The following is a 23,762-nucleotide window of genomic DNA, read 5'->3' on the forward strand; positions in this document are numbered from 1 at the left end:
AAATACCCCAAGTGTGCAAGGAGTGAAGAGTGGTCATAGAATTGTACAGCAGGGAAACAGGCCCTTCGGTCCAACTTGATCACGCCGACCAACATGCCTCATCTACACCCCACCAGCCACCTACCTGCATTTATTTGGCTTATATTCTTCTAAACCAATCCTTTCCATGTATGCATTGCTGAAGAAGGGTCTCGACCCAAAATGTCACCCGTTCCTTCTCTCCAGAGATGCTGCCTAACCCGCTGAGTTACTCCAACACTCTGTGAAACGTCACCTATCCATGTTCTCCACAGATGCTGCCTGACCCGCTGAGTTACTCCAGCACTCTGTGAAACGTCACCTATCCATGTTCTCTAGAGATGCTGCCTGACCCGCTGAGTTACTCCAGCACTCTGTGAAACGTCACCTATCCATGTTCTCCAGAGATGCTGCCTGACCCGCTGAGTTACTCCAGCACTCTGTGAAACGTCACCTATCCATGTTCTCCACAGATGCTGCCTGACCTGCTGAGTTACTCCAGCACTCTGTGAAACGTCACCTATCCATGTTCTCCAGAGATGCTGCCTGACCCGCTGAGTTACTCCAGCACTCTGTGAAACATCACCTATCCATGTTCTCCACAGATGCTGCCTGACCCACTGAGTTACTCCAGCTTTTTGTGCCTATCTTCGGTTTAAACCAGCATCTGCAGTTCCTTCCTTCACACTATCCCTGTACCAGTGGATTTTAAACACTGCCTCAACTACCTTTCCTGGCAGCTCGTTCCATATTACCACCCCATCTGACAGCATAGCATGCAAAACAAAGATTTTCACTGTAACTTGACAATAATAACCCACGAGACAATAATAACCCTAAACCTTCTAGACCCTCTAATCTCACAAGAGGTCACACCACACCCTCCTTGAATAACAATCCAACTTCTGCAACTAATCTTGCTTAAATAGTTCCTGGTTAAAACATAACATTGAGTATCATTAACACTAATTGATACTAATTAAGTGGATACAATTGGTGAATCTATATACTAAAACTCTCGTTTGTTTGTTTGTTTGTTTGTTCCTGAACTACAGGCAAAACGGTACACGATAGCGCGACAATGTTAGGCCCACCTTACTCACCGTCGTCCCTTTGGTGCTAATGGAAGAAGTTTCATTGAAATCGGTGTTATATTTTTAAAGTTATTCACGTTTTAAATTTTAAATCTATCTCCTCGGGAGGGAGGGAGGGAGGGGCGAGGGAGGATAAGGGGGATGGAGTGGGGGGGAGGGGAAGGGGAGAGGGAAGGGAGAGGAGGGGAAGGGAATGGGAGGAAGGGAGGAGAGGGGGAGGGAGGGGTTGAGGGGGTGGATTGGGGGGGAATGGGGGAGGGGAGGATGGGGAAGAGGTTGAGGGGGTGGAGTGGGGGGGAATGGGGAGGGGAAGGGGGAGGTGTGGAGGGAGGGGGGAGGGTGGGCAGGAAGGAGGGGAGGAAGAAGGGGGGAATGGAGGGAGGTGGAGGGGGGAGGGGATGGGAGGGGATGGGAGGGGAAGGGGGAGGGGGAGGAGGGGGGGAGTGGGGGAGGAGAGAGTGCTTCATCAATGCAGGAGAGGTTTGTGCCCAACGGGTCCACTTGGTCTAGTCAAAACTAAGGAGAAACCCTCGCACTTGTCGGTTGCACCCCACTCAAAGGGAGAAGGTCGTGATGTTGGAGGACAATTATCCCAGCCCAAGAACATCACAGGAGCTCCTCGGTGAAGAAGTGTCCAAAGCTCAACCATCTCCATCAACGTCAGCAATTACCTGAGCCTACTGCAGAAGGAAGGACCGAGAATTATATATAGTTTTGTGTAATAAGGAGGAATCTCTTTATTCAGAAGGTTGTGGATCTGTGGAATTCATTGCCACAGACGGCCGTGGAGGCCAAAAGTCAATGGATATTTTTAAGGCAAAGATTGATAGAATCTCTCCACATCGCCGTCTATACCTCTGGTTTCCCTTATCCCAAACCAGTCTGAGGAGGGGTCTCGACCAAAAACGTCACACATTCCTTCTCCCCAGAGATGCTGCCTGTCCCGCTGAGTTACTCCAGCATTTTGCGTCTATCTTACGTGAGGCAGCTACATGTCAAGGAAGAAACGCAGCCCCAGAAACCCAACAAATAAATCACAATTAATTCAGCAATATTTATAAAAACATTTAATTTTTAATACGATTTATTTCTCATTTTACAAAATGAATCGATACATTGCAGTTGTAGATGGAAAATGAATATTTTCATAGAGTCATAGAGTCCTACAGCACAGAAAGAGGCCCTTCGGCCCATCGTGTCCGCGCCGCCCGTTACCAAACACAGTCTAATTTTAATCCCATTTTCCCGCATTTGGACCGTAGCCCTGAATGTTGTAGCATTTCAAGTGCCCATCCAAATGCCTCTTAAACGTTGTGAGTGTTCCCGCCTCCACCATCACCCCAGGCAATGAGTTCCAGACTCCAACCACCCTCTGGGTGAAAAAGTTCTTTCTCACATCCCCCCGAAACCTCCCTCCCCTTACCCTGTATCTATGCAATTTTATAGAAGAATTGCAAACATTTATATTTATTACATCAGAAAGGCAAAGAAAATATAGACAGCGTTCACTGTGGACGACTCAATTGTCATCACGTATTGTCTTTCCGCTGCTGGATAGCACGCAACAAAAGCTTTTCACTGTACCTCGGTACACGTGACCATAAACAAAATGAAACTTGCGCTCCAAAGCATTAACTTTGAGAATTGCTGCCCATTTCTCTTTGGGATATCGATGGATGAAGGTTTTACCAACTCAACGACCTCTGATTACTCATCTCCCTCTCGATCTTCCTTTAGTTTCTCAATGACAAGCTCCCTGAGAGTTGTGAATTTGTGGAATTCTCTGCCACAGAGAGCAGTGGAAGTCAAATCACTGGATGGATTTATTAGAGAGAGTTAGATAGAGCTCCAGGGGCTAGTGAAATCAAGGGATATGGGGAGAAGGCAGGCACGGGTTACTGATTGTGGATGATCAGCCATGATCACAATGAATGGCGGTGCTGGCTCGAAGGGCCGAATGGCCTCCTCCTGCAGCTATTTTCTATGTTTGTATGTTTCTATGTTTCTATGTTTCTACTCACCAAATGATTGCTGTGTCTCCTGAGATCCAGTGAGTGGTGAATCAATTGTATGATAGTTTAAACAAGTGCCCTCTGGAATGCACATTGATTCCAACTATAGACACGCTTACACCATTTTGTCAATGGAAACCCAATGCAGGGCATAACTACACTGGGGCGTCACGGTGGCGCAGCGGGTTTAGCTGCTGCCTCACAGCGCCAGAGGCCCGGGTTCCATCCTGACCTCGGGTGCTGTCTGTACGGAGTTTGTACGTTCTCCCCATGACCTGCATGGGTTTTCTCCGGGTGCTCCGGTTTCCTCCTGCACTGCAAGCACGTGCAGGTTTGTAGGTTAATTGGCTGCTGTGAAATTGTAAAATTGTCCCCAGTGCGTGTAGGATAGAGCTAGTGTACGGGGTGATCGATGGTCGGCACGGACTCTAAACTAAACTAAACTAAACTCCAAGGTCAAAGGGAGAAAGTTTAAGGGAGATTGTCAGGGCAAAATATAGAAACATAGAGAACAGGTGCAGGAGGAGGCCATTCAGCCCCTCAAGCCAGCACCGCCATTCAATATGATCATGGCCGATCATCCAGAATCAGTACCCCGTGCCTGCTTTCTCCCCATATCCCTTGATTTTGTTAGCCCTAAGAGCTATATTTAACTCTCTCTTGAAAGAGAGTACGTTTTATTTTACACAGAGGATAGCAGAGGCTTGCAATGTGCTGCCCGGAGTTGTGTATGGTATGGTATGGGTCTTTATTTCTCACATGTACCGAGGTACAGTGAAATTCTATCTTGTTCTGAACTGTATACGAAAATGAATTTCACTGTACCTCAGTACATGTGACATACAGTGCATTCAGAACATGTGACATACAGTGCCTTCACTTTTTCCACATTTTGTTACGTTACAGCCTTATTTTATAATGGATTAAATTATTTTCTTTTATCATCAATCTACACACATTACCCCAGAATAAAGAAGCGGAAACAGGTGTTTAGAATACTTTCTGAATGCACTGTGTAAAGTTCCATCCCACACCATACACCACTTCTGGCAGTGCATTCCAGGTACATGTTTGTGAGCAGTGAAAGTTTTTTATATAGGCACATAAATAAACATGAAATGGAACGATATGGGACACATGCAGCTCAAGATTAGTTTAGACAGACACAAAAAACTGGAGTAACTCAGCGGGACAGGCAGCATCTCGGGAGAGAAGGGATGGGTGACGTTTTGGGTCAAGACCCTTCTTCAGATTAGTTTATGCAGGCATTCTGTACGGCACAGACATTGTGGGCCAAAGGGCCTCTTCCTGTGCTGTACTGTTCCATGGTTTCTCTGGTTGAAGGGGTTAGTCTATGTAGGCACAGACATTTTGGGCCGAAGGGCCTGTTCCTGTGCTGTTAAATGTTTTATTTTTTCAAATATGTCGTCATTCACGGGAATTATCACTTTAATTACATCCAAATTCCTTCTCTCCAGAGATGCTGCCTGTCCCGCTGAGTTGCTCCACCTTGTGTCTGTCTTCTGTGCAAACCAGCATCTGCAGTTCCTTCCTACACATTTTATTTATCAGTAGTGAACAATTTTGTCAAAGTCATAGAGTCATACAGCGTGGAAACAGGCCCTTCGGCCCAACATGCCCATGCCGACCAACAAGCCCCATCTACACTAGTCCCACCTGCCTGCATTTGGCCCATATCCCTCCAAGCCTGTCCTATCTATGTACCTGTCCAATTTTTTTTAAGCGTTGTGATAGTGCGATAGTTTTTTTTGAGTTATCACTGTTAATTTAGATAACTTTTCTACGTTGAAAGGAGGCAGTTTAGATTTATACAGCAATGTAGTATAGGTTACTGTCCACTCCAGCTTTACAAAGTTGACATTTATTTCTTCCAAGAAGCGTTCTGACCCCAACCATTGTCTGTCCATTTCCCTCCACAGATGCTGCCTGACCCACAGAGTTCCTCCAGCAGTGTGTGTTTTGCTCAAGATTCTAGCATCTTGTGTCTTCAAATGAAATTCCCAGGTTGGATGGAAACAACTATGAGACAACAAATGGTAATAGTACAGAAATAGTAATGTTCATTGATATACGAGGGTCAGTACTGTGCCCATTATGCAAGAATCTAAATCGTAGGTTCACCAGGTTAATTCCCGGGATGGCGGGACTGCCGTCTGAGGAAAGATTGGAAAGACTGGGCTTGTATTCACTGGAGTTTAGAAGGATCAGAGGGGATCTTATAGAACGTGTAAAATTATAAAAGGACTGGACAAGCAAGATGCAGGAAAAATGTTCCCAATGTTGGGCGAGTCCAGAACCAGGGGCCACAGTCTAAGAATAAAGGGGAGGCCGTTTAAAACTGAGGTGAGAAGAAACTTTCTCACCCAGAGAGTTGTGAATTTGTGAAATTCTCCGCCACAGAGGGCAGTGGAGGCCGATTCACTGGATGAATTTAAAAGAGAATTAGATAGAGCTCTAGGGGAATCGAGGCATATGGGGAGAAGGCAGGCACGGGTTACTGATTGTGGATGATCAGCATGATCACAATGAATGACGGTGCTAGCTCGAAGGGCTGAATGGCTCCTCCTGCACCTATTTTCTATGTTTCTAGGTTTCGACCAGATGTGATAACAGGCACTGGTATTTGCTTTCAATAAGCAGGTTACCAGACCCGAAACGTGAGCCACAGTCTGTGGTTTTACACAAGCAAATTTTATGAGCTTTGTATTTCTATTAAATGCTTAACAATCTTTGACAGCCTTAGATTTAGTTTAGAGATACAGCTTGAAAACAGGCCCTTCGGCCCATCGAGTCCATGCCGACCAACGCTCGTAGAACTTAGAGATAACATAGGTTCTATGTTATCCCACTTTCTCATTCAATCCCTACACACCAGGGACAATTTACAGTGGGCGATCAATGTACAAATCTGCACGTGTTTGGAGAGTGGGAGGAAACCAGAGCACCCGGAGGAAACCCACGCAGGTCACGGGGAGAACGTACAAACTCCGTACAGACAGCGCCCGATGTCAGGATCGAACCCGGGTACCTGGCGCTGTGAGGCAGCAGCTCTACCCGCTGCGCCACCGTGCCAAAGCATTTTATAAATACTGTTAAGTGTCGTAATGTAGGAAACGTATCTGCCATTTTAGACACAGCAAGCTCCACTAGAAACAAGGAGAGATTAATATCTTCTTGCGATGTTTGTTTGGGTCAAATATTGACCAGAGCACCAGGGAGATTTCCCTAACTCTCTCTTTTAAATAGTGGCCATTGTGTGTTTCACACCCAGCTGTGATGGGGAACTGCAATACCTCATTACGGTCACGCAGTGTTACAGTTATTAACTTATCGTGTTATTTAGTTTAGAAATACAGCGTGGAAACGGGCCCTTCGGCCCATCGAGTCCGCACAGACCAGCGATCCCCGCACACTAACACTATCCTACACACACGAGGAGCAATGTACACATACACCAAGCCAATTAACCTACAAACCTGCACGTCTTTGGAGTGTGGGAGGAAACCTGAGTTCTCGGAGAAAACCCACGCAGGTCACGGGGAGAACGTACAAACTCCGTACAGACAGCGCCCGTAATCAGGATCGAACCCGGGTCTCTGGCGCTGTGAGTCAGCAGCTCTACCCGCTGCGCCACCATGCTGTAGAAAACTGATTATTATATACTATATGTGTGGCATTGTGTTAGCAGGCTGGTAAGCTGCAGCAAGTGACAATTTCGCTGTCCCATTGCTGGTAAATAGGACAATTAAAAACTCGAGTATTACAACCCTAAAGAAGTACTTCTGAAGAAGGGTTCTGATCTGAAACGTCACCTTTCTCCAGAGATGTTGCCTGCCCTGCTGAGTTACTCCAGCACTCTGTGAAACGTCACCTATCCATGTTCTCCAGAGAAATGCTGCCTAACCCGTTGAGTTACTCCAGCACTCTGTGAAACGTCACCTATCCATGTTCTCCACAGATGCTGCCTGACCCACTGAGTTACTCCAGCACTCTGTGAAACGTTGCCTATCCATGTTCTCCACAGATGCTGCCTGACCCGCTGAGTTACTCCAGCACTCTGTGAAACATTGCCTATCCATGTTCTCCACAGATGCTGCCCGACCCGCTGAGTTACTCCAGCACTTTTTTTAGGTAAACCCACATCTGCAGTTCCTTATGCCCCCATATAATCTGATCTGTTTGGATAGCATGCAAAAGCAAAGCTTTTCACTGTACCTCTGTACACAATAAATAACACTAAACCTGAACCCAGAGAGGCTTACAGAATCTGGAAAGTACCAGTTTGCTGGTAATGAAGGGGAGGGACAGGGACAGGTTACATTTTAAGTTTCCTTGTGTCTAACGCATTGCTGTGTACGCATATCCTGAAATGGGTTGGGGCTACATAGGGGATGAGAGAGGATTACCCCTGCCCTTGCGATGAATTACCAACCAATTGGTTCAAAACAGAAAACCCTCAGTGCCTGTGAGGAGACACCTCAGATCGAACACCCTTCATCAGAACCGAGAAAACGATAAATCAAAAGACAGACACAAGAAGCTGGAGTAACTCAGCGGGACAGGCAGCATCTCCGGAGAGATGGAATGGGTGACGTTTCGGGTCACGATAAAACAAGTTGGTTTAAAATGGCAGGGAGTCAGAGAAACAGCTTTTAACCTGAAACATTCCCTGAAACGTCACCCATGCCTTCTCTCCAGAGATGCTGCCTGACCCGCTGAGTTACTCCAGCACTCTGTGAAACGTCACCCATTCCTTCTCTCCAGAGAAGCTGCCTGTCACGCTGAGTTACTCCAGCATTTTGTGCCTCTCTTCACTGTTTCATTTCCTATAGATTTTGCCCCAGCGATTCTAGAACTTTCTATATTTTCCTGTACTATTGTACTTGAGTTTGGCTTGATTGTATTCAGTATTTAGTGTCAACAGATTTAACTGGACAGCACGCAACACAAAAGCTTTTCACTGTACCTCGGCAAACATAACAATAACAAATCTCAACCTAAACTGAGTAAGAAGGGTCTCGACCCCAAACCTCACCCATTCCTTCTCTCCAGAGATGCTGCCTGACCCACTGAGTTACTCCAGCATTTTGTGTCTACCTTCGATTGGGTCAGGCAGCATCTGCAGTTTTATTCCTAAACCTGAATTTAATTTTATTTCAGATTTCTATTGTCTGCAGTTTTTATTTTTGATTTTCAATCACCTTTCTAAACCTTGAGACTTTTTTTGTGCACAATTTCTATTTTGAAAATTAATCTCGAATGCCTTTCAGGGAAGTCAGTTCTATTGAAGTTGTTTTGATCAATGCATCTCTCTAGATCTCACTAACATCATTTTTTTTAAATGGGTCTATTGAGACAAGAGTAAAGATTTCATTAGGTGCCTCCTGGTGAGATTTAGAAAGTAATAATTAGTGTATAGAGAAGATAAACACCTTTCCACAGTTCATCCACACTTCCATCTCTGCTAACCATTAATAAAAAATATGCTGTAATCCACAACTAACTTTGCAATCTCATTAAAAACCTTTTAAAAAAAAATAAATGTAGATGCTGAAAAGCTTAAATAAAAACAGAAAATCTTTGTTAGCGCAGAACAGACCAGGCAGACACAAAAAGTTGGAGTAACTCAGCGGGTCAGGCAGCATCTCTGGATAGAAGGCATGGGTGATGTTTTGGGTCGAGACCCTTCTTCAGACTGAGAGTCAGGGGAGAGGGTGATAGGAGATAAGGAAGGATGAGGTGTTTGGGTCGAGATCCAGTCTGAAGAAGGGTCTCGACCCGAAACGTCACCCATTCCTTCTCTCCCGAGATGCTGCCTGACCTGCTGAGTTACTCCAGCATTTTGTGAATAAATACATTCGATCTGTACCAGCACCTGCAGTTATTTTCTTATACTGTTTGGGTCGAGACCCTTCTTCAGACTGAGAGTCAGGGGAGAGGGTGACATGAGATAAGGAAGGGTGAGGTGTTTGGGTCGAGACCCTTCCTCAGACTGAGAGTCAGGGGAGAGGGTGACCGGAGATAAGGAAGGATGAGGTGTGAAAACGAGACATCAAAGTGGCTGGAGTTCAAGGAAAATACAGAATAGGTCTCGACCTGAGGCGAAACCCATTCCTTCTCTCCAGAGATGCTGCCTGTCCCGCTGAGTTACTCCAGCATTTTGTGCCTATCTTCGGTCAAAGATAAAGTGTAATGGGGAGTGGGAGAGTGGGGAGTGGGGAGTGGGGGGTGGGTGGGAGGGTGGGAGGGGGGGATACAGTCAGATTGGTCGGAGAACTGGGAAGGGGAGAGGGATGGAGAGAGAGAGAGGATAAAGTCCAGGCGGCGTCCGTGGAGAGAGACAGAGAAACACAGAATGGTCTCTCCCACCTTGACCAAGAGCGGCGGGGTCTCTTTCCACAGATGCCGACCGACCGGCCGAGCGTCTCCAGCAAATTGTCTCAACTTGCAACTTTTAAAGTTGAAACCAGTTGTAAAAATGGTCACAATCTCTCCGCCTTTAGTTGCGAACGCAAACATTGTCTTTAATAGTCGTTAAGACCAAACAGAACATCTTCCAATACTGACACTAGACAGAGAGAATGGGTCTGCTTGTTTAAAATAATTTATACCCCTTTTCCATTACAGTTGGTTAGTAAAGTGAGACTTTGCATCGGTTATTTACACAATAAATAGTCTGTTTGGGAGGGTTTAGAGGACAAGGGGGCTGGGGAAGTAAGGACAGGGGGTGGTGGGGATAACGTTGGCTCCGGCCATGGGTACCGGGCTGATGTAGTAGCCGGTCTGGCCGGTCAGCAGGTTGATGGGGCAGGTCCCTCTGTAGGAGGCCGGGGAGTAGAGTCCATGGGCGGCCGACACCTGCCGGCGAGGCGGCCCGAACAGCGGGATGTCCAGGGCGGTCAGTGGGTTGCCGGCATGGGCGGGCTGATGGGACCAGGCACCGGTGTAGGATGCACACTGGCCCGGGTAGGGCGGCGGGACGGTGAAGCTGAACGCTGGGCCGGGCAGGGATAGCAGTGGGGACACGGGCCAGTACAGGGAGCCGGCCAGTGCCAAGCCCGGCCCGGACAGCCTAGCCCCCCGTCTGAAGGCCAGCTTGGCCCGGGTGGTCGCCGACCTCCTGCGCAACTTGCCCGTCGCCCCTCCGATGAACACGTCGTCGCTGCAAGGGTCCAGCATCCAGTAGTTGCCCTTGCCCGGGTCGTCGTAGTGCCGCGGCATCTTGACGAAGCACTTATTGAGGCTGAGGTTGTGCCTGATGGAGTTCTGCCATCCTTGCTTGTTGTCCTTGTAGTAGGGGAAGTTGCCCATGATGAACTCGTAGATGGAGCTCAATGTCAGCCTCTTGTCCCGGCTCTGGCGGATGGCCATCATGATCAGAGCGTTGTAACTGAAAGGGGGCTTCTCGTGTTTGACGCTCTCTTTTCCTCCCTCTCCATCTCCTGCCTCTTGCTCTCTCTCCTTGTCCGGGCTCTGCACGGTCCCTGCCGCGGGTTCTCCATCCTCTCCGTCTCTCTCCGGGTCGAGGTCGTCACCCATCGCCATTTCGGGCAGGAGGTTCTTGATGGTGAAGGGCCTTCTGTGGAGCACGCTGGGTTCCTTCACATCACCCATGGCCAACAACGCGTCCAATTACGCTGGTGAGCGCCCTTCAAATGGCCCATTGCAGTAGTCCACGTCCAACCCCTGGAGTGTCCCGGCCACTCCCTCCCTCCCTCTCTCTCTCTCTCCCTCCCTCTCTCTCTCTCCCTCCCTCCCTCTCTCCCTCCCTCCCCCCTCCCTCCCTCTCTCCCTCCCTCTCTCTCTCCCTCCCTCTCTCTCTACCCCTCCCTCCCTCTCTCCCTCCCTCTCCCCCTCCCTCCCTCTCTCCCTCCCTCTCTCTCCCTCCCTCTCTCCCTCCCTCCCTCCCTCCCTCTCCCTCCCTCCCCCTCCCTCTCTCTCTCTCCCTCCCTCCCTCCCTCCCTCTCCCTCTCTCCCTCCCCGGCCTCTGGTCCCAACATCAATAACTTCCCAGCTCATCGCCACTGGGACCAATCAGCTCCTACGACCTCCCCCCTCCCCTCCCCTCCTCTCCTCCCTAAAAACCTTCCCAGTTCATTTTCCTGTAAAAAAAATCCAAAAGGCCCAACAACAATGTTTATGACTTGTATTTATATATATAATGTGCCTCTCTTCGCGGAGAAATGTGAACTACGGGCAATCCCAGACACGGTAAGGCGTTTTGTATTTCCACTCTTCCCCAGGTTATTTATTATGTGCAGTAAAAATATAAATCCCACCGCGCCAGAAACTAGAATGCACACACGAGAAAAAAACCAAGACGGCTTCAAAGATACTCTTCTGGTCGTTCAAAACGTTTTACCTTGAAACTTCCAAGTACTGAAGTCAGACCCAACATAAAGACAGATTGTCACAAACATACATTTGATATAAAACGACTCAAACAAACAAACAAAAAAACAATCACACAAGAGAGGGTTTAAAACACAGATTCAAAATATATCCCATCCCCAACACGCACGATGCACCAAATTGTTACATCGAAGTGCTGGTGAAAATGGTTTAAGAAGTTAAACACACGAAAAAACTCAAACAAATAAATACAAGATCAGAAACACATTTATAAATATTCCTCGATTTATTTGTAGACAGACTTTTGAACACACACACACGCACGCACACACACACACACACACACACACACACACACACACACACACACACATAGAGACACACATAGAGACACACACACACACACACAGGCATACACACTCACACACACACAGACACATACACAAACACAGAGACACGCTCAGATAGACACATACACACACATACACACACACACACACACACATACACACACAGACACATACACAAACACAGAGACACATACAAACACACACACACACACACACACACACACACACATACAAACACAGAGACACACACACACACACACACACACACACACACACACACACACATTCGAATTTCAAACACGGCCAGATTTATAAAACCCGACATAGTCGACCAACGCGACCAAACACACAGGTGCATTATATATCCCCGCAACCCAGAATCAGTAAATTCAGTTAAAATTCGTTGACTTACAATTGCGGGTTTTAACAACAAAAGAAAGTTATGGGTCACGGCACGAATTTGAAGCTGATTTCATCAACGAAGCGCCCGAAGTGAATGCTCCGCTTTCCAGAAAAGAAAAGATAAAATGAAGAAGTCTTTCTGTACTTGTCAAGTGGAGCCCGAGTTTAGAATAAATGTACTTTTTAACAAAAAGATGAAATGTAATATGTTACTGCGGCTCCCAGACACATGGAAAATGTGTCACTTTACAACTGCAGGTGAAGTGAGATTCTGTCTGATTTATAGTTCTCGCAAAACAGCGCGATCAATTTCTGTCAAATCGGCTGGAAACTGAGAGACAGGCGAACGCATTCGGACACGGTTACAAATAACAATTGTAGTGTGAACAGAGAGAAAGAATTACAGGGAAGAACGATGCTTGAAAAATAACTAATCGCAGGAAATTGGAAGAAATATTTAATCGGCGATAGGAGGCTGGATATAGAAATTAAATGGATTGAGAAAATGTGTACAGAAATTAAATGGATTAAGTAAAGATAATGAACAAAAAGTGATGTGAATAAATAAATATATTAAAAGTCACATCGACCCACTGTAGAAAAGTTGCAAATTGCAGTAATTAATTCCCAATTAATTATTCTCCGCAATGATTTTTTTCACTTTCTCTTTAATATTTCGATTAGTAATGTGTACAAATTTGATTTGATTTTCTTCCCCCCTCCTTCGACATTCGAAGTTGCTGGAAAAAAATGTTCCCCGTGTTGGGGGAGTCCAGAACCAGGGGCCACAGTTTAAGAATAAGGGGTCGGCCATTTAGGACTGAGATGAGGAAAAACTTTTTCACCCAGAGAGTTGTGAATCTGTGGAATTCTCTGCCACAGAAGGCAGTGGAGGCCAATTCACTGGATGTTTTCAAGAGAGAATTAAATTTAGCTCTTCGGGCTAACGGAATCAAGGGGTATGGGGAGAAAGCAGGAACGGGGTACTGATTCTGAATGATCAGCCACTGGGATGGCAGGACTTTCATATGAAGAAAGACTGGATAGACTAGGCTTATACTCGCTGGAATTTAGAAGACTGAGGGGGGATCTTATAGAAACATATAAAATTCTTAAGGGGTTGGAGAGGCTAGATGCGGGAAGATGTTCCCGATGTTGGGGAAGTCCAGAACCAGGGGTCACAGTTTAAGGATAAGGGGGAAGTCTTTTAGGACCGAGATGAGAACTTTTTTTTCACACAGAGAGTGGTGAGTCTGTGGAATTCTCTGCCACAGAAGGTAGTTGAGGCCAGTTCATTGGCTATATTTAAGAGGGAGTTAGATGTGGCCCTTTTTGTTAAAGGGATCAGGGGGTATGGAGAGAAGGCAGGTACAGGTTACTGAGCTGGATGATCAGCCATGATCATATTGAATGGCGGTGCAGGCTCGAAAGGCCGAATAGCCTTCTCCTGCACCTATTTTCTATGTTTCTACGAATTTTACAAATTCGGTAAATTAGGGATCGGAAATACTTTCGTCAGAGTAAACGCGAGTCTTTAACCGAAATTCTTTACTTGTCGAAACGTTGGTTTATTTGACGTTTGCCGTTGGGGTTCTAATCAATAATCAATAAAATGCAGAAGTGGTTTACGTGAAGCTAAAGGGCCTAATTATTTTCTAGTTGTAAATGTAATTGTAAATACATCTAGTGAAAGCAAGGTTGGGGCAAAAAACACGGAACATGTTAGGACTGCAATCCCAATTAATGTTAGGCTCAATGTTAGTTACACAATGCTGAGTTGCTCAGCGCAGGCACCTATTGACAATTCTGTCGACCCGTTTTAAAAGTGGAATTAAACTTCAAATTTAGGGAGAATTATTTGAAAAGTACATTTAAAATGTAATAGGGAAAAAACCACAGACGCGGTTTAATAGACAATAGACAATAGCTGCAGGAGGAGGCCATTGGGCCCTTCGAGCCAGCACCGCCATTCAATGTGATCATGGCTGATCATTCTCAATCAGTACCCCGTTCCTGCCTTCTCCCCATACCCCCTGACTCCGCTATCCTTAAGAGCTCTATCTAGCTCTCTCTTGAATGCATTCAGAAAATTGGCCTCCACTGCCTTCTGAGGCAGAGAATTCCACAGATTCACAACTCTCTGACTGAAAAAGTTTTTCCTCATCTCAGTTCTAAATGGCCTACCCCTTATTCTTAAACTGTGGCCCCTGGTTCTGGACTCCCCCAACATTGGGAACATGTTTCCTGCCTCTAACGTGTCCAACCCCTTAATAATCTTATACGTTTCGATAAGATCTCCTCGCATCCTTCTAAATTCAATGCCGAGTTGCTCAGCGCAGGCACCTATTGACAATTATGTCGACCCGTTTTAAAAGAGGAGAATTTAGGGAGAATTATTTGAAAAGTACATTTTAAATGTAATAGGGAAAAAAACACAGATGCGGGTTTAAATCGAAAGTAGACACAAAATGCTGGAGTAACTCAGCGGGTCAGGCAGCATCTCTGGAGAGAAGGAATGGGTGACGTTTCGGGTCGAGACCCTTTCTTCAGACTTATTTTAAATGTAATCTGTGTTTTTTTAATCTAATACTGAAGGGCACGACCAGTCCACTTGACTTGTCGTTTGCCCACAGAACGATCAACCATTCCTTCTCTCCAAAGGTGCTGCCTGTCCCGCTGAGTTACTCCAGCATTTTTGTGTCTGTCTTCCATATGAGGTGTCGTTTAATTAGATGATAAAATGGTAAAAGAGGCGATCCTCAAGTTCTCGAATACGGCAAGGATCTTTTGTTGAGATGGACACAAAGTGCTGGAGTAACTCAGCGGGTCAGGCAGCATCTGTGGAGAGAAGGAACGGGTGACATTTCGGGTCGAGACCCTTCTTCAGACTGAGACGCTGCCTGTCCCGCTGAGTTACTCCAGCACTTTGCGAATAAATGCCTTTAATTAAATAACACAATCGTTCTTTAACTGGAACCGGGAGTGTTTCTGATAGACAAACCTAACGATAACAACCTGTAGCAATTTAATTAATTTCAATTAATATTTTCCCCCTACAAACTTGTAGCAGTTGTTAAAAAATCCGATCTAAAATCGCGATTAAAACCATTTTCTTCGGCGAATATGAGTTTTGTTTTTAGAGGCATAAGGAACCGCAGATACTGGTTTACACACAAAAAAGTGCTGGAGTAACTCAGCTGTGATTTTTAGACGCCGGCTACGAGAGGTTTAGTGTTTCAACGAGCCAGCGTTTAAATTTCAGTGAAATCTTCACAAAAATAAATATATTCTTTAAAAAAAAAATAAGTTCTATGTTTGCAAGAGTTTGACTTCAGTATTATGCATCTCAAAATAGCAATAGCAACAGCAAAAAAATGTGTAGCGGTCACTTGGAAAGATCACAATGAAATAAGAATTGAAAGATGGGACGCAGAAATGCGTAGATGCATCCCATTAGAAAAAGCTACTTATAATCTGAGAAATAGATATAGACAATAGACAATAGGTGCTGGAGGAGGCCATTCGGCCCTTCGAGCCAGCGCCGCCATTCAATGTGATCATGGCTGATCATTCTCAATCAGTACCCCGTTCCTGCCTTCTCCCCATACCCCCTGACTCCGCTATCCTTAAGAGCTCTATCTAGCTCTCTCTTGAATGTATTCAGAGAATCGGCCTCCACTGCCTTCTGAGGCAGAGAATTCCACAGATTCACAACTCTCTGACTGAAAAAGTTTTTCCTCATCTCCGTTCTAAATGGCCTACCCCTTTTTCTTAAACTGTGGCCCCTTGTTCTGGACTCCCCCAACATTGGGAACATGTTTCCTGCCTCTAAAGTGTCCAACCCCTTAATAATCTTATATGTTTCGATAAGATCCCCTCTCATCCTTCTAAATTCCAGTGTATACAAGTAATTTCTTTTTGAAAGTTTGGAACCCATTCATTTAAAAACTAGGATTAAGAATTGGAAATATATAAATTCAGAATTGTTTGGATACCCTTAATAAGAAATTAATAAGAAATTAGCCGGAAGTGTTTCCTTCTTGACTCTAGGTTTCTTTCTCTCTTTCTCTCTTTCTTTCTTTCTTTCTTCTTCCTCTCTTTCCTTTTTCCCCCTTCTAACTGGGGGGTGGTGGGGAGGGGGGTTGTGGGTGGGGAGATAATGCAGGAGAATACATGTACAATTGAATTTATAATGTAGGTATCATTGGGTACTATGAGTTGTAACATGTGTTTTGTTAACATTTAAATTAAATTATAAATTAAAAATAAGTATTATGCATCTTAATTTCGCACGAAAGTTTACTTGAAAGCGCGAATAAAGCCATATGAAATATTTAGCATTGTGTGTCCGCTTTCTACCGGGTTTAACACTGCGCGTTACGAAATTAACGCCGACTCTGATTTCAAAGGCTTCTTCAACCCGATCATTTAACACAAAATATTCCAAACTACCCCTGGTTTCTGTTAAACAATGCCACCCCTTTCGCCCCCCCCCCCCCCCCCCCCCTCGCCTTATTTTGTTTGAAAACCTAATGAAAACCTTTATTATGAAAGACTGGAGCGACTAGGCTTGTATACACTGGAATTTAGAAGGATGAGAGGAGATCTTATCGAAACGTATACGATTATTAAGGGGTTGGACACGTTAGAGGCAGGAAACATGTTCCCAATGTTGGGGCCACAGTTTAAGAATAAGGGGTAGGCCATTTAGAACGGAGATGAGGAAAAACTTTTTCAGTCAGAGAGTTGTGAATCTGTGGAATTCTCTGCCTCAGAAGGCAGTGGAAGCCAATTCTCTGAATGCATTCAAGAGAGAGCTGGATAGAGCTCTTAAGGATAGCGGAGTCAGAGGGTATGGGGAGAAGGCAGGAACGGGGTACTGATTGAGAATGATCAGCCATGATCACATTGAATGGCGGTGCTGGCTCGAAGGGCCGAATGGCCTCCTCCTGCACCTATTGTCTATTGTCTAAATATTTCTCCTGTGATTTTAATTTTCAAACTCGACATCAACTCTCTGAACACTGGAGCGATATTTATCACAATTCCCTGAGTTTTATCCTGAATTTTCTTTCAGCTTTGGAAGAATTTAGGGTCTTTTAAAACCAGGTACGGGTGTGGAATTTAAATGCATTTAAAACAAAACTACAGATGCTGGAAATCTGAGATAGAAATTGCTGGAAATTTACACCCACTTTTAAAATAAAAGAGATTTTATCTAATTATAGAAAGATAGGGAGAAAAAACCTTAAAACAACACGAGCGCTTAATCTGGGCGTTAATTAAAATATCCCTTTAGTAATAATTTATTTAGAATATCGGACAGTAAAGCAGAGGAACAGGCCATTCGGCCCACTGTGTCTGTGTCCATCATGACCCCCAAGTTAAACTAGTCTCCTCTGCACTAGGTGTCAGGGGTTATGGGGAGAAGGCAGGAGAATGGGGTTAGGTCATAAATTCATAAGTGATAGGAGCAGAATTAGGCCATTCGGCCCATCAAGTCTACTCCGCCATGCAATCATGGCTGATCAAGGCGGCACGGTGGCGCAGCGGTAGAGTTGCTGCCTTACAGCGAATGCAGCGCCGGAGACCCAGGTTCGATCCTGACTACGGGCGCCGTCTGTACGGAGTTTGTACGTTCTCCCCGTGACCTGGTGGGTTTTCTCCGAGCTCTTCGGTTTCCTCCCACACTCCAAAGATGTACAGGTATGTAGGTTAATTGGCTGGGCAAATGTAAAAATTATCCCTAGTGGGTGTAGGATAGTGTTAATGTGCGGGGATCGCTGGGCAGTGCGGACCCGGTGGGCCGAAGGGCCTGTTTCTGCGCTGTATCTCTAAATCTAAAAAAAAATCTATCGCTCCCTCCTAACCCCATTCTCCTGCCTTCTCCCCATAACCCTTGATACCCGTTCTAATCAAGAATTTGTCTATCCCTGCCTTAAAAATATCAACTGACTTGGCCCAACAGCACTCCTTGGCAATGAGTTCCACAGATTTCCACAGATTAACTACCCTCCGCTTTGACTAAAGAAGTTCCTCCTCACCTTTCTGAAAGAGCACCCTTTAATTCTGAGGCTGTGACCTGTGGTCCTAGACTCTCCCACCAGTGGAAACATCCTCTCCAACACCTACTCTATCTATGCCTTTCACAAAGTGCCGGAGTAACTCAGCGGGTCAGGCAGCATCTCTGGAGAGAAGGAATGGGTGACGTTTCGGGTCGAGACCCTTCTTCAGACTTTGCTGGATTTACCTTGCACTAAACGTTATTCCCTTTATCATGTATCTGTCCACTGTAAATGGCTCGATTGTAATCGTGTATTGTCTTTCCACTGACTGGGTAGCACGCAACAAAAGCTTTTCACTGTACCTCGGTACACGTGACAATAAACTGAACTGAACCAAACTGGGTTTTGATTTTAAGGTTGGCGTATTGATTGATAAACACATGCTACTTCATCTGGAGAGTCCTGAATTATATTTTGGAAGTACAGATATCCTCACACATCTGTCTGTGCGGAGTTTGCACATTCTCCCTGTGACTGCGTGGCTTTTCTCCGGGTGCTCCGGTTTCCTCTCACCAGAGGATATAGGTTTAAGATGAGGGAGGGAAAGATTTAATAGGAACCCGAGGGGCAACTTTTCACACAAAGGGTGGTGGGTGGATGGAACGAGCTGCCGGAGGAGGTAGTTGAGGCTGGTAGTTTAGTTTAGAGATACAGCACAGAAACCAGCGATCCCCGCACACTAACACTATCCTACACACACTAGGGACATTTTTTTTACATTTACCCAGCCAATTAACCTACAAACCTGCACGTCTTTGGAGTGTGGGAGGAAACCGGAGCACCCGGAGAAAACCCACGCAGGTCACGGGAAGAACGTACAAACTCCGTACAGACAGCGCCCGTAGTCGGGATCGAACCCGGGTCTCTGGCGCTGTGAGGCAGCAGCTCTACCCGCTGCGCCACCTTGCCACCATGGGATTCTGAGAGGCAACTTGTTTACACAGAGGGTGGTGGGCGTATGGAACGAGCTGCCAGAGGAGGTAGTTGAGGTAGCTAGTATCGCCAGCATATCCTTCCTCAGATATGGTGGCCAAAATTGCTCACGATGTTCCAAGTGCGGCCTGACCAGCGCCATCAGCATCACATCCCTGTTTTTGTATTCTAGCCCTCTCGAAATAAATGCCAGCATCGCGTTTGCTTTCTTTGCTACCGATGTTTCTGGAGAGGAGCTGTGAAGATCTTCATTCTAGTAACATTCAGGTCATTGTGAGGAGATGCTGGGGCCACAAGTCTTTGCAATGTCTGTAAAGGATGGCCACTGCCCCCAGTCACCCGGGTTCCATCCTGATCTCGGGTGCTGCCTGTGTGGAGTTTACACGTTCTCCCCGTGACCGCGTGGGTTTTCTCCGGGTGCTCCGGTTTCCTCCCACATCCCAAAGACCTGCGGGTTTCCAGGTTAATCGGCCGCTCTGTAAATATCCCCTGGTGGGTAGGCAGTGGATGAGAAAGTGGGATAACATAGGACTACTGTGAAGGGGTAATCGATGGACTAGGCGGGCCGAAGGGCCTATTCCGACCCACGCTGTATCTCTGAACTAAACTATGCATGTACACACAGGTGATTGGAGCTGCAATGGGAACATTATTCTCTGGGTGTGTGCTGCATTAATGATGGAAAAATGTATTTGTTATGTAGATTTCTCTCAGAAACACGGAACAAATGAAGATTTGAGACTGTCACAGATTGGATTGGGTAACAAGGGGAATCCCAGACACTGATACCTGTTCACGGAATGTGCCTAAATGGACATGTTTTTTAATTAAAAAGAACATTTCTTGCAAGACCGGAGAATTTTTCTACTGCTGAATGCCAAGTATATCAGTTTACACTGATATGATGTGTCTGAAGAAGGGTTTCGAGCCGAAACGTCACCCATTCCTTCTCTGCAGAGATGCTGCCTGACCCGCTGAGTTACTCCAGCATTTTGTGTCTGTCCACGTTCTCCAGAGATGCTGCCTGACCCGCTGAGTTACTCCAGTTTTTTGTGTCAGTCCATGTTCTCCAGAGATGCTGCCTGACCCGCTGAGTTACTCTAGCTTTTTGTGTCTATCTTCGATTTTGGGCCTGTACTCGCTGGAGTTTAGATGAATGAGGGGGGGGGGGGACCTCATTGAAACTTACAGAATAGTGAAAGCCTTGTTTAGAGTGGATGTGGAGAGGATGTTTCCACTAGTGGGAGAGTCTAGGACTAGAGGTCACAGCCTCAGAATTAAAGGACGTCCTTTTAGGAAGGAGATGAGGAGGAATTTCTTTAGTCAGAGGGTGGTGAATCTGTGGGATTCTTTGCCACAGATGGCTGTGGAGGCCAAGTCAGTGGATATATTTAAGGCAGAGATAGATAGACTTTTGATCAGTGCGGGTGTCAGGGGTTATGGGGAGAAGGCAGGAGAATGGGGTTAGGAGGGAAAGATAGATCAGCCATGTTTGAATGGCGGAATAGGCTTGATGGGCCGAATGGCCTAATTCTACTATTACTTTTGATCTGATGATCACTTGTTGTCTTTGCAAGTTTATTGACACATGCACAGGTGCAATGAGGTACAGGTACAATGGGAATCTCACTTACAACATCATCCTAATCTGAGGAAAGACATTCTTGCCATAGAGGGAGAACTGAGAAGGTTCACCAGATTGATTCCTGGGATGGCAGGACTTTCATATGAAGAAAGACTGGATAGACTCGGCTTGTACTCGCTGGAATTTAGAAGACTGAGGGGGGATCTTATAGAAACTTACAAAATTCTTACGGGGTTGGACGGGCTAGATGCGGGAAGATGTTCCCGATGTTGGGGAAGTCCAGAACCAGGGGTCACAGTTTAAGGATAAGGGGGAAGTCTTTTAGGACCGAGATGAGAACGTTTTTTTTCACACAGAGAGTGGTGAGTCTGTGGAATTCTCTGCCACAGAAGGTAGTTGAGGCCAGTTCATTGGCTATATTTAAGAGGGAGTTAGATGTGGCCCTTGTGGCTAAAGGGATCAGGGGGTATGGAGAGAAGGCAGGTACGGGATACTGAGTTGGATGATCAGCCATGATCATATTGAATGGCGGTGCAGGCTCAAAGGGCCGAATGGCCTACTCCTGCACCTATTTTCTATGTTTCTATCACCAACATAGGCTCTGCCAACACACAGAAACACAGTACATACAAACCACACATAAATTACCCATAGAATGCTAAAGGCCAGTACAAAAAAGGACATTAGTGCAAAAACATAATTAGAAATAACATGGAATTTTAATATCATAACATTTCAGAAACATTTGGGCGGGTACATGGATAGGGCAGGTACATGGACAGGACAGGTACATGGATAGGACAGGTACATGGATAGGACAGATACATTGGTAGGACAGGTACATGGATAGGACAGGTACATGGATAGGACAGGTACATGTACAGGACAGGTACATGGATAGGACAGGTACATGGATAGGACAGGTACATGGATAGGACAGGTACATGTACAGGACAGGTACATGGATAGGACAGGTACTTGGATCGGACAGGTACATGGACAGGACAGGTACATGGATAGGACAGGTACATGGATAGGACAGATACATTGGTAGGACAGGTACATGGATAGGACAGGTACATGGATAGGACAGGTACTTGGATCGGACAGGTACATGGACAGGACAGGTACATGGATAGGAAAGGTATATGGATAGGACAGATACATTGGTAGGACAGGTACATGGATAGGACAGGTACATGGATAGGAAAGGTATATGGATAGGACAGGTTTGGAGGGATATGGGCCAAACGCAGGTAGGTGGGACTAGTGTAGATGGGGCATGTTGGCCGGTATGGGTAAGTTGGGCCGAAGGGCCTGTTTCCACGCTGTATCACTCTATAACTCTAATAATGTTCAATTTTGAACTTAAAATAAAGTATAACTAATGCACTTGCTGCATTGTGCGTAACTGAGCAAAATAAAAAGTGCTGGAAGAACTCATAGCGTCAGTCAGCATCCGCGGAGAAAATGGGCGGACAATGTTTCAGATCGGGACGCTTACATCAGAATGAAGAAGGGTCCCAACCCAAAATGTGTAGGGACTGCAGATGCTGGTTTAAACCAAAGACAGACACAAAATGCTGGAGTATCTCAGCGGGTCAGGCAGCATCTCTGGAGAGAAGGAATGGGTGACGTTTCGGGTCGAGACCCTTCTTCAGACTGAAAGTCAGGGGAGAGGGAAACGAGAGATATAGACAATGATGTAGAGAGATAAAGAACAATGAATAAAAGATACGCACAAAAGTAACGATGATAAAGGAAACAGGCCATTGTCAGCTGTTTATTCACAAAATGCTGGAGTAACTCAGCAGGTCAGGCAGCATCTCGGGAGAGAAGGAATGGGTGACGTTTCGGGTCGAGACCCTTCTTCAAACTGTGTCCTATCCATGTACCTGCCCTATCCATGTACCTGTCCTATCATGTACCTGTCCTATCCATGTACCTGTCCTATCCATGTACCTGTCCTATCCATGTACCTGTCCTATCCATGTACCTGTCCTATCCATGTACCTGTCCTATCCATGTACCTGCCCTATCCATGTACCTGTCCTATCCATGTACCTGCCCTGTCGATGTACCTGTCCGATCCATGTACCTGTCCTATCCATGTACCTGTCCTATCCATGTACCTGTCCTATCCATGTACCTGTCCTATCCATGTACCTGTCCTATCCATGTACCTGTCCGATCCATATACCTGTCCGATCCATGTACCTGTCCTATCCATGTACCTGTCCTATCCATATACCTGTCCTATCCATGTACCTGTCCTATCCATGTACCTGTCCTATCCATGTACCTGTCCTATCCATGTACCTATCCTATCCATGTACCTGTCCGATCCATATACCTGTCCGATCCATGTACCTGTCCTATCCATATACCTGTCCTATCCATATACCTGTCCTAGCCATGTACCTGTCCTATCCATGTACCTGTCCTATCCATGTACCTGTTCAGACCCTTCTTCACACAATGTTAGCTGTTTGTGGGGGTGAAAACGAGCAGCTGGTGTGACTTGGGTGGGGGAGGGATGGAGAGAGAGGGAATGCCGGGGCTACCTGAAGTGAGAGAACCACTGGGCTGTAAGAAGGCCAAGCGAAATGTGAGATGCTGTTCCTCCAATTTGGGTTTAGCCTCACTCGAAATGTTGACTGTTCATCTTTCTCCACAGACGCTGACTCCCTCCCAAGTACTGTGGACACCAAGTGCTGGAGGCCCAGGTGGCACGCGAGTTTGTGCCCTGCATCTGCAGTTCCTTGTTCCTCCAGCACTTTGTGTTTTGATCAAGATCCCAGCACCTGCAGTTCCTCGTGCCTCTCTGCTGTTCATTTGGAGCTCCTCCGCCCTCCAGTGGCCAGTGTGGGAGCAGCAGCCACAACAGGCCTGACCAGAAGACCATAAACAATTGGAGCAGAATTAGGCCA

The 23,762-nt window shown here is 46.1% G+C and overlaps 1 protein-coding gene across 1 annotated transcript; it reads right to left on the reverse strand.

Annotated features, from left to right (window-relative positions):
• Positions 1–9,835: 9,835 nt before the first annotated feature.
• On the reverse strand, positions 9,836–10,759 carry foxg1c (forkhead box G1c). Its single transcript, XM_078430939.1, has one exon. The coding sequence runs from the start codon at positions 10,757–10,759 to the stop codon at positions 9,836–9,838; it is 924 nt and encodes a 307-aa protein (XP_078287065.1).
• Between the last annotated feature and the right edge of the window lie 13,003 nt (positions 10,760–23,762).

This window comes from Rhinoraja longicauda, chromosome 41 (assembly GCF_053455715.1).
Source record: "Rhinoraja longicauda isolate Sanriku21f chromosome 41, sRhiLon1.1, whole genome shotgun sequence".
Taxonomy (NCBI): Eukaryota; Metazoa; Chordata; class Chondrichthyes; order Rajiformes; family Arhynchobatidae; genus Rhinoraja; species Rhinoraja longicauda.

Excerpts from the sequence above, each read along its gene's own strand:
- foxg1c (XM_078430939.1), bottom strand. The coding sequence starts at position 10,759 with ATGGGTGATGTGAAGGAACCCAGCGTGCTCCACAGAAGGCCCTTCACC.